The 11086-nt window shown below is 56.7% G+C and overlaps 1 protein-coding gene across 1 annotated transcript; it reads left to right on the top strand.

The window, feature by feature from the left end:
- The first annotated feature begins 2957 nt into the window (after positions 1-2957).
- On the top strand, positions 2958-7809 carry ACTB (actin beta). The gene is made up of 6 exons (XM_048320887.1): positions 2958-3062; positions 4546-4674; positions 4975-5214; positions 5749-6187; positions 6519-6700; positions 7061-7809. The coding sequence occupies exons 2-6, from the start codon at positions 4552-4554 to the stop codon at positions 7202-7204; spliced, it is 1128 nt and encodes a 375-aa protein (XP_048176844.1). The 5' UTR covers positions 2958-3062; positions 4546-4551; the 3' UTR covers positions 7205-7809.
- The last annotated feature ends 3277 nt before the right edge of the window (positions 7810-11086 follow it).

The raw sequence follows: 11086 nt of genomic DNA, 5'->3' as shown, positions 1-11086 counted from the left end.
CCTCACAGTATCAGCTGGCAAAGGGCAGGAGGATCCTCCCTCGGATAGTTTTGTCCAGAGTCAGTGAGAGCCAAGCACCAAGGACAAGCAGGGAGAGATGAAGCAAAACATGGGAACTTGGGAGCCTGTGATGTCTGCCCAAAGGTTAACATGACAGCTGGGAAGCTCTTTGCTCGGTTCCCCTTTCTCTCCTCTCAGCTCTTGCAACATCCCAGAAGAGATGGGAAGAGAGCCCCAGCCATGGCCAGGGAGTCAGCCTGGTTCATCACACAGTGGTGAACACGGTGACTGGCTGGTGGCTTTGCTGTCAAGGTGTCTTCAGGCTGGGAGGAAGTGGTGGCACCCAGCCGTGTGCTGGAGGCCACATCCTGCTGTCACACCAAGGCCAGACCTCGCTGCCCCTAAAGCCAGGAGACGCAAGGCCGGTGCTGCTGCCCTCCGGATGCTGGTGGATTGATTGCCTTCTGATTCAGTCCAATAATCAAGAGTAATTGCCTGGTAGTTCCCTCCCTGCCTATTGGGCTGTCTCGCATCGTGGCTCCCCAGCCTGGCTCCATCCAACCTGCTCACCGGGATGCAGCGGAGCACAGCATCCCACCCCTCTCATGCACGCCCCATCCAGCTGCCCAAGACCCCCATGAGCCCTGGTGGCCTCCCCACCTGGCCCAGACTTCCTGCTGTTGTTCCCCATCCCAAACCCATCACCCCAGTGGTATTGTTGGACTTTTTCCTGCTTTATCAGCACATTTGTGGACCACGCTTCCCAGCTGCAAGGGCCATCAGCTCAACCCATGCCTTGTGGCTCCCCTTATTTGACGTATAATCTTCTAATTAATAATCAGCCTTTTCAAAGTGGAATGCAAACATTAATTAATTCCCTGTGAGGCAGGTAATTAACAGCGATGACTCCCATTTTACTGCAAGGGAAGCTGCGATAGAGAGATCTTGCATGATCCACATCAAGGTTGACAGAGGAACGACCGGGCAAAGGCAGCTCTGCTCCAGCATGGCCCTGCAGGAACCCTCAGCTGGGTCCCCTTCCACTGAGGGCTTCCCATGGGGACTGTCCGGGGGTATCTCTTTATCACTGTGGCCATCTCCAGTGCGGAGGGGATGGCATAATCCCAAAGTGGCCTGGAAGGACATGTCCATCACTGTGGCCATCTCCACATGGTGGGGATGGCCTGGTCCCAAAGTGGCCTGGCAGGACACATCCATCACCATGGCCACCTCTGTCCTGCAGGATGAGGCATGGCCCTGGGGTGGCCAGGCCAGCCCACAGGTCTCCCGTCTCTGTACCACCCCCTCCAAAGCACCTGGGCACAGCTGTGGTGCTGAATTTTGGGGCACCTTCACCAGGACAAGGCACTCCTGGGGAAGGGGATGCCATCCAAAGGAAAAGGGCTTCTCTTGTATTCCCATCTGTGCCTGGTGTCCCATCACCTCCCATCCCCCGAGGTAATTGCAAATCTCCATCTCAACAGGCTTTTGCAGGTTCCTCCTGCTGCTCTCCTCCTTTGTTCATCCCACAGCAGGGAGTAATGAAGGGGGGGGAAATGCCTGGGTCTCCTTTAGGCAGACCCACACGGACAGTTTGGAGAGGGAGCCCCATCCTCATTCTCATCCTCACCGTGATCTCTGCAGCTCCCTGATGACAAAGAGCTTGCTGGTGTGGCCTCAAGACCTTGACTGCAGGCCTGACTCCCCTCTCCATGATGCTGGACAAGGGGTATCCCATGGAGAACAGGCATTTTGAGCCTTTTTTTTTCCCCGAGAATTGTTTTTTCCCTGTCACCACTGTTTTCAAACGGCTGCGATTTCACATCCAAGGTCCCTACGCTGAAGTCTGTGTGCTTCCAGCCGGCAACAGATTGAGAGTGGCTGCTGCTACTTTACTTACAGGGCTGCTTAATTAACTTGATTAATCAGCCCATGTTCGCACAACACTCTGGAGACGCAAAGCCCTCTGGTTGCTGCTGCCTGCTGCTCTGTGGCCGCTGCCCTCGCCTTTATTCCCGACCAGTGTTGGATGGTCACAGGCAAGAAGGGAATTACAAAAAGGCAGCCTGGGCTGGAGCAGCCACGTCTCCTACTCCAGCAAGGTTTGGATCAGAGGACAGAGACAAATATTGCTCAAATCTGACCAAACCACTGCTCCCACGGTGTCCCCTGCCAGCGTGGGGCAGGATGGGGAGGGGGGACCAGGGCCCCCTGCTTGACTCGATGCCTGAGCCAGAGCCAGCAGAGCATACCCTTCTCCCAGGAGCCGCTGCCACCGGAGGCACACGGTCTTTAATGGTGCCCGGTGGCGCCGGTGGCGTTCCCGGTTGCCCGGGCGGGTCCAAGGGCCGAGAGCCTGGCGGCGGCTGGCAGGAGCCGTGTCGCCGCCGCTTGCTGACATCAGCAGTGAACTTGGCCCCGCGTCCCGCTCGTCCCGCTCCCGGCCGGGGTGACCGGTGCCCGCCCGGCCCAGGGGTGCAGGTGACGGGCGCTCCACGTGCCCCGCGCTGGGCAGCGCCGCAGGCAGGGCAAGCAGCACCCCCGGGATCCCGCACCGCGTTGCCCCCGGGTACCTCCTTCTCTCCCGGGGGGCTGCATCCGCCCGGCTCCCACAGAGACGGGGGGCGAACGGGCCGGGACCCCCGCCAGCGGGGCTTTGTGTGAGGGTTGGGGTGGGGGGGGCTGCACGGGGGGCACCGGAGCACCGCGGAGTGCGGCGAGCACGAGGCAAGAGCCCCGTCCCCAAAGCAGCCAAGTGACACCGGGGCCGCACCCCCCACCCCAATTCCATTCGGTTCCCCCCCACCCCAATATTTTCCCCCCTGTCGGGGCGGCGGGGCGGGGCGAGGCCTGGGGGGCGTGGCCGCGTGGGGCCAATCGGAGCGGCGCACTCCGAAAGTTTCCTTTTATGGCGAGGCGGCGGCGGCGGCGGCCCCATATAAAGCGCGCGCGGGCGGCGGGCGGGAGCCGCCGCGAGCTCTGCTTGCTCTCACCGCGCGCGCGCCCCGCTCCCGCCGCCGCCTTGCGCCTGCCCCGGCTCCGACCGCGCGAACTCCCCAAAGGTGAGAGTGGCACCGCGACAACGGGGGATAACAAAATAATAATATTAACGATGTCAGTAATGAGCCAGTGTTATTACGAATATCGGTGTGATCGGGGTTGTTGGGACACGGCGCGCCCTTTGTGTGCTGGCGGGGTGGCGGCCCCGTAGCGCGCTGCCGCGTTGTAAGGGGTAGAGACGCAGCTCGCGGTTTAAGGCTGGTTTGGGGGGGTGATGCTTGTGGAGGGGGGTCGCGCCCCTGCAGCCCGTGGGGTTAATCCTCCCCGTAAGAGGATTGCTGGTGCGGACGGGGGAAGCGGGCGGCTCGGCTGTTGTGTCCTGGGAGCGGCGGCGTGGACGGAGGGCGCGGGGCTTTGTTTGTTCGGCGGAGCCGCCCGTGTTGGGGTCGGGGCCCGGGGGCGTTGTCTTTGGTGAGGAGGGGCGCGCCCCCCCCCCCCACCCCGCAGATCCGAATAGTCCTGGTGGCTGCTGCTTGCGAGGAGGGGGCGGCACCCCCTACATGGGGCGAGGCTGTAGATCGGAGCAGTGCGGGGTTGGGGGGCGCAGGGGGGAACCCCCGTGTGCCCGGAGCGCAGGTGCAGGCGGGCTGCCCGCTCCAGCTCCGACTACACTTCCCAGGCTGCCCGTGCGGGGCGGCACATGGTGCCGCAGCTGCCGCCGCCCCCCCCCCCCCGCCACCGGATTACACCGGCGCGGCCGGAGCCGCCGGGGCTGAGCCTGGGCGGGCTGCAATTGCATAAGATGCTGGCTCTAATCCCGCCCGTGGTGCCGCCGGTCGATGGGGCAGAGCCCCGGTCACGGTTGACTAGTGGGCTGGGCGTGGTGGCCAGCGCTTGTTCTGCTGCGGTTCCTTGTAGAGGCTGGCTGAGGCTTTGGGGGCTGTGCAGAGAGGTCGAGTCTTGCTGGCCGTGCCTGGCACACGGTGGACATCGGGCGTGACCCCTTAGGCTGCGTGGACGTGCCAAGCCCCGCTGACTGCCACATGGCGGGGTGCTGGGGCGAGCACCGGGCGTGACCGGCGGGGCTGTGCGGAGGTGTTGAGCCCCGCCGGCCGGCTCAAGGTGGGGCACCGGGCGTGACCGGCGGGGCTGTGCGGAGGCGTCGAGCCCCGCTGGCCGGCACACGGCGGGGCGCTGGGGTGTGGCGGCCACGCCCGCCCGCTCCGGGGAGTGGCCGCCGCCGTCCCCCGACAGCCGGTGGCGGGCGAGGCGCGGCGCGCTCCATCCATTGCCTTTTATGGTAATAATGCAAGAGGGCGCAGGGACTTCCTTTGTCCCAAATCCGCGCAGTGCCGAAATCTAGGAGGCGTCGCCCCCTCTAGCGGACGCCGGGCGAAGCGGAGCGGCGCTGGCAGGAAGGAAATGGGTGGGGAAGGCCTTGGCGGCTTTGCTGGCGCTTCCCGCCATCGCCTTCCCGCCTGCCGCCGCGGGACGGGGCTCGGCGTGTGAGCGGGGATGCTCATGTCTCCTTCTCTCCTCCCGCAGCCAGCCATGGATGACGATATTGCCGCGCTTGTTGTTGACAATGGTTCCGGTATGTGCAAGGCCGGTTTTGCCGGGGACGATGCCCCCCGTGCTGTCTTCCCATCCATCGTGGGTCGCCCCAGACATCAGGTAGGTGGCTGGTGTGCTTGTTATCTGACAAAAAAGAGGAGGGTTTGGTGGAAGTTGTTCCCCTAGAGACAAGAAGCCCTTTTATTTGGCTTTGTACCATGAGAGGCCTCTGCGCTGCAGCACATCTGGTGGGGAATGCAGCCTCCTGCAGAGCCTTTGTGCAGTGTGTGTTGGAGCAGCTGGCTGCATGTCTTTCCTGATAGACATGACAGGAAAGGGACAATAATTGGAGACTTAGCTTTGGAAAAAGGGAGTTACCCACTTTTCAGCCGTACTTACCACATCGTTTTTGTTCTGCAGGGTGTGATGGTTGGTATGGGCCAGAAAGACAGCTATGTTGGTGATGAAGCCCAGAGCAAAAGAGGTATCCTGACCCTGAAGTACCCCATTGAACACGGTATTGTCACCAACTGGGATGACATGGAGAAGATCTGGCATCACACTTTCTACAACGAGCTGAGAGTAGCCCCTGAGGAGCACCCTGTGCTGCTCACAGAGGCTCCCCTGAACCCCAAAGCCAACAGAGAGAAGATGACACAGGTGTGTAGAGCTCTGCAGCTTGGAGCTACAGCAGATAATTGCTGCAGGCCAGCTCTCCTCTTCCATGTTGTCCTCTCTCCTCCTTCACCACTATTCTCCCTTTTTGCCATCTTTACAGGGTTTTCCTTTCCTGACCTGAGTCTCCTCTTTGCTGGACCTTGACAGGTTTTGTTTGCTCTTCTAAGCTGGCTTTCTCTGAGACTGAACTAGCAACTTGTCTAACTGCTGTTTCTGACTAGGCACACTAATCCATTTACAGCCTTGAGTGACTGTACTGTAGTTTACTTGGCATTTGTTTTGTTCCTTGCTGTGATACGTGGATGGGTCTGTGGCAGTGGTGTCTCTGCTCTCAGGCTCTGACCTGGCAGGTGTGGGTGGAGACCAGGTGAGATAAGCATGGACTTTGAGGGGGAGTGTAGAGATACCTCTTATCTAGGGGCAGAAGTAAAACCACTTGCATGGACTTGGTATAGACCTGTAGCAAGAGCCCCCTGTATTTTGCTGTTGACTCAACCCCTCCTTTTCTCTCTCTAGATCATGTTTGAGACCTTCAACACCCCAGCCATGTATGTAGCCATCCAGGCTGTGCTGTCCCTGTATGCCTCTGGTCGTACCACTGGTATTGTGATGGACTCTGGTGATGGTGTTACCCACACTGTGCCCATCTACGAAGGCTATGCCCTCCCTCATGCCATCCTCCGTCTGGATCTGGCTGGCCGTGACCTGACGGACTACCTCATGAAGATCCTGACAGAGAGAGGCTACAGCTTCACCACCACAGCTGAGAGAGAAATTGTGCGTGACATCAAGGAGAAGCTGTGCTACGTTGCCCTGGATTTCGAGCAGGAGATGGCCACGGCTGCCTCTAGCTCTTCCCTGGAGAAGAGCTATGAACTCCCTGATGGCCAGGTCATCACCATTGGCAATGAGAGGTTCAGGTGCCCCGAGGCCCTGTTCCAGCCATCTTTCCTGGGTAAGTCAAAATTTCCTAGGATACCCTGTGCCCCTCAATGTTCCTTCTGTGAAGGGTAAGCGGGAGACCATGACAGTGAGGTACTATATTTTACTGCTGGTCTGTAGCAAGACTTGAGCTGTCTCACCAGTCAGCCTCAATTCCTGCGCAGCCTAAAGCTGTTTGAGGGACTTGGGTCAGTAAAGCCAAAGGTTGACTCTGTCCCAACCATGGCTCTGTGGTGCCTTCCTGCTGAAAGGGCTGCTGGTCTCTCGGTTGCCTGTAGTATCTTCTTAGGCTTCCTTGGTTCTGTCTGAGCCTTTGCTGACTTGAGACTTGTCCTTCTTCACAGGCATGGAGTCCTGTGGTATCCATGAAACTACCTTCAACTCCATCATGAAGTGCGATGTGGATATCCGTAAGGACCTGTATGCCAACACAGTGCTGTCTGGTGGTACCACAATGTACCCTGGCATTGCTGACAGGATGCAGAAGGAGATCACAGCCCTGGCACCCAGCACAATGAAAATCAAGGTACGATGGAATTGGGGGAACATCTCAGCACCCCCATTAGGCTGAAATATGCAGCCTGGGTGGAGGGTGGTATGCTGGAATCCTGCTGCAAAAGATAGGACCCATGTCTGTCTGGTGCAGCCTTAATGGCCTTGGGCTGGATGGGATGGCACCCACCCAACTGTATGAATAATGGGATTAAAGACTGGCTGCAAAGGAGAGAGGTGGGTGTGTGAGGTTGTGTCTTGATCTTGTTTGGACTTCATGGTATCTTGGCCAAGGTTAGATAAGGGAATTAGGCAGCTCCATCTTGCAGGGCTGTGCGTGGGCTGTGCATGTAGTGTGATGCTGTGTCTGACTGGTTCCTCCTTTTCCCTGCAGATCATTGCCCCACCTGAGCGTAAATACTCTGTCTGGATTGGAGGCTCCATCCTGGCCTCCCTGTCCACCTTCCAGCAGATGTGGATCAGCAAGCAGGAGTACGATGAATCCGGACCCTCCATTGTCCACCGCAAATGCTTCTAAACCGGACTGTTACCAACACCCACACCCTTGTGATGAAACAAAACCCATAAATGCGCATAAAACAAGACGAGATTGGCATGGCTTTATTTGTTTTTTTTTTGGCGCTTGACTCAGGATTAAAAAACTGGAACGGTGAAGGTGTCAGCAGCAGTCTTAAAATGAAACGTGTCGGAGCGAACGCCCCCAAAGTTCTACAATGCATCTGAGGACTTTGATTGTACATTTGTTTGTTTTTTTAATAGTCATTCCAAATATTATAATGCATTGTTACAGGAAGTTACTCGCCTCTGTGAAGGCAAAGCCCAGCTCGGAGGGAGTCCACCAGTTACAGCTGGTGTTAGGTTATAATTGCTTGTCTGTAAATTATGTAACCCGACAAGTGTCTTTTTGTATCTTTCCGCCTTAAAAACAAAACACACTTGATCCTTTTTCTCTTCGATTTGTCAAGCAAGCAGCCTGTGTTCCCCAGTGATAGATGTGAATGAAGGCTTTACAGTCCCCCGCAGGGTCTAGGAGAAGTGGTGCCAGTATGTGGGGGAGGGAGGGGCTACCTGTACACTGACTTAAGACCAGTTGAAATAAAAGTGCACACCATAGAGGCTTGACTGGTGTTGGTTGTTCCTTTTCTTTCTTTCCATGCCATTTTTTGACAGTTGCTCCCTGCTCTCATCTCGCCCTTCCAGGGTGCACAGCTCTGCTATCAGGCTGGGGGAATGCTGGTGCTTTGGGGCACAAGGCGGATGGCTCTGGGTGATTAGGGGAGGGGTAGAATTGAGCCTGCCAAACCTGTGGGTCTCAAGGGTGCCATGGGCTGGAGTTGTCCAGATACTGCTAGTGTGTGCAACAGGGAGTTGCTGGAGGAGCTGGGCTTAATGGGGATTGAACTGCACCTTCCCAAATACTGCTCTCTGTGTCTCCATCCTCAAGTCGGCTGTGTCTCATGCTGGACTGATGGAAGTAAGTGGGGTGTGATGATGCCATAGCCAAGCTAAAGCAGCTGCCTTCTCCCTTTGCTAAGGCTCCTTTGACTAGTCTGCAGCTCTACATGGGGCAGTGTCCCCACTCCTCCCTGCTCCAGGTGTCACAGCTTGCCTGTCCTGCTCTCAGTTTGTCCTGGGAGGGAGGCCTGGGTTCAGGTAGGGAGACTCATGCCCTGGCAGTATGCTGGCTGGGTGGAGCAGCTTTCAGGTGAAAGCAAGAGGAAGTCTGTGAAGTGGAAAAATTTGACTTCAGAGAACAAGGCCACTGGAGTGCTACATGGGTGGGGCTGGGAAAAAGGTGGCAGGGAGGAGGGAGGAAGCTTTTGCAGAGTGCACAGCTCAAGTGCAGGTACCTGCCTTCAGCCCAGCCTTTGGCAGGAAGGTTTTGGGCTTATTGACTCTCTACCTATCCTTCGGGCTTCCAGACCTGTGAAGCTTCAGCCTTGTTTGATCAACTTTCTATAGTTTTGTGGAAGAGGGGGGGCCCTCACAAAGCCATGCTGGCAGCTGAGACCTTGTTGGGCACAGCAATGTCCACAGCCTCCCAGAGCTGGAGTCACATCTGTGGAAAGGAGACAGGATTGAGGCTACTGGGTCAGGAACCAGGAAAAGCCAAGCCAGGTGCCACTACTGCCAGCTTGGAGGCCAGACCTGGGAGCATTTTCAAGAGTGAAGTTTCCCAAGGCTCTGCCAGCCTTGCCTGCCTTTGAAGAGCTCACGGCTGTGATTGTGGCATGCTCGCAGCAGATGAAAGGCAGGGAACAGGCTCCAGTTCCTCTTTAATCCTATGCCTGGTCTGCTCCAGCTCTGGCATCATACTGTACTCAGGGTGGACCTGCTGGTTTCTGCCCTTCATCTCCCCAGGCTCCCTCCTGGGTGCAGTGGGAGCCTGGCAGGGCTGGAGGTGCAGACACGGGGCTGAGCTGAGTACCGGAAGCACCAGTTTGCAACAGAGGAGGTGAAACAGGTTGGAGCAAGGCCCAAACTGGGCTTATAACCTGAGGTCTTGGGGAAATACGGTGAGGAGGAGGCAATGGCAGCTCCTGGGGAGGGAGCTGGTGGAAGCAGGGTAGGAGAAAGGCCAGAAGCCAAGAAGAGATTACAGCAATAGGGAAATGGGGTGCATTTCTTCAGCCTTTTCTGAAATGGTCACTGATGGCTCTGGGAAAATGTGCTGAGACACAAAGAACAGAAGAAACTGGTGGTGGTGAGAAACCAGTGAGCAGCAAAATGCCAGGAGCTGAGAGCAGCTCAGGTGGGCAGAGGTGTGAGCGCAAGGAGACTGGTGCAGAGCTGCTGGACACAGGGCAGCCAGGATGATTTTCATGCTCCAGAACCAACCGAGGTATGCTGTTAGTTAACACTTTGCAGGGCTTTTTCTTCTTTCTTCCCATTTCACTTGCGGTTTTGGGTAACCAGCCCCTCAGTAAAATGAGGCTGAGCCTTCCACAATCCGTCCCGATGCCTCTCCGGTGTGAGGCCATGGTGTGCACAGCCACTCTGCAGGCTGCTCTAGCAAGGCTCCATTTATCCCTCCTCTGGGCCATTGCATGCTGGAGAAAAGAATGTGGTGCCAGGCAGGGACGACTGTGAGCATTACTCACTGCTCCCAACTCCAGGGAGCATAGGGTAGTCCAGAGTGGTTTCCACTCAGGAATGTCAAGTGCTGGAAGAGAGGGGATTTTTTAACTGTGGTTTCTCTGCCATGGAGTTTCGGAAGGCTCAATTCACCCCTCACTGTTTCACAGAGGTGGGGCAATGCCGAGAGGCCTGTCAGGGAGGGAGTAGAGGAGCCATGTCCAGGCTTTAGCCATGGTAGACTCAAAGGAGAAGTTGTGTAGGGAATAATCAGTGCCCTGGCTATCTCCTCCTCTTCTCCAGCACACAAATAGCCAGGGGTTGTGGGGAGACCAGAAGCTTTAATATGTCCACCCACGGGCCAGGCTGAGCGCGTCCCGCTGTCTGGCTCAGCCTTGGTGACGTCCTGAGATTCCTTGGGCTGCAGAGACAGCGGGACTTGGCTCTAGATCCTTCCAAGTCACCCAGCCCTTTCCTACCTCCCGGTAGCTGCCCCAGGAGAGATGGCTCAGCTCAAGGGAGCTGAGCAAACACGTTTTATGCTTTCCTCCCTCAGAGTTTCCCTCCTGCTGGAGACAGTCACTGGCGCTTCACCTGCAATTAGCTGATGACCTGGAAAGTCACCTCCCTGAGCTGCTTATGGAATCAAGCCACCGCCGGGAATTAGTGATGTCCTTGGCAAAGGAGATGGTTGCAGCCCTCGGGATTTAGCCCTGAAGGGCCTCATTGTCTCTCAGCTGTGTCAGGGACAGTTGACCAGAAACAGTCCCTGGATGGGGAGGGTCCTGTTCTCTCGTTAGTGAGCATGTGCTCCTCCAGGAGAGGTGCCAGCTGGCTGTGAGCAAAAATCCCAGGGAATCTCAGAGCATTCAAACTAAACTGGCCTCCTTGCAGAAGTCCCTTTGGAGGGTACAAAGCATCAGGTTCAGAAAATGGCCATTCTGGGGTACCCGTTCAGGGATGGGTCTGTGGTATTGGCTGTGCTTGGGGTAGGAGTAGCCATGGTCTCTGAAGTTGTTCTTTGCAGGATTGCTGACCTGGACCCTGCCCTGACTTGCATTATAGCCATCTGTAATCCACTTTAGCAGGCCTTACAGTATTAAACCATATCAGGGATTGAGAATCACTTCCAGCAGTGAAGCTAGCAATCCACCCAAGCATACCAAGTGCTCTGCCTGCTGCAGTCGGGCTGGGCTTTAGTCAAGCCGGCAAAAAGATGTTCAGGCTGTATCAAATTTAAGAAGAATCAGAGGAGAGAACTGAAACAAGGCTTTCCAGAGAGGAAAAACATAAAATCCCCAGGACAGTCTGGCCTTGAATGTTA

Source organism: Corvus hawaiiensis, chromosome 16 (assembly GCF_020740725.1).
Source record: "Corvus hawaiiensis isolate bCorHaw1 chromosome 16, bCorHaw1.pri.cur, whole genome shotgun sequence".
NCBI lineage: Eukaryota > Metazoa > Chordata > Aves > Passeriformes > Corvidae > Corvus > Corvus hawaiiensis.
Note: the sequence above shows the minus strand (reverse complement) of the source record. Positions and strands in the feature narration are given on the sequence as shown.

Coding starts and splice junctions, on each gene's coding strand:
- ACTB (XM_048320887.1), top strand. CDS start 4,552: ATGGATGACGATATTGCCGCGCTTGTTGTTGACAATGGTTCCGGTATG. Junction 5,215..5,748: donor ACAGAGAGAAGATGACACAG/GTGTGTAGAGCT, acceptor TTCTCTCTCTAG/ATCATGTTTGAGACCTTCAA. Junction 6,701..7,060: donor CCAGCACAATGAAAATCAAG/GTACGATGGAAT, acceptor TTTTCCCTGCAG/ATCATTGCCCCACCTGAGCG.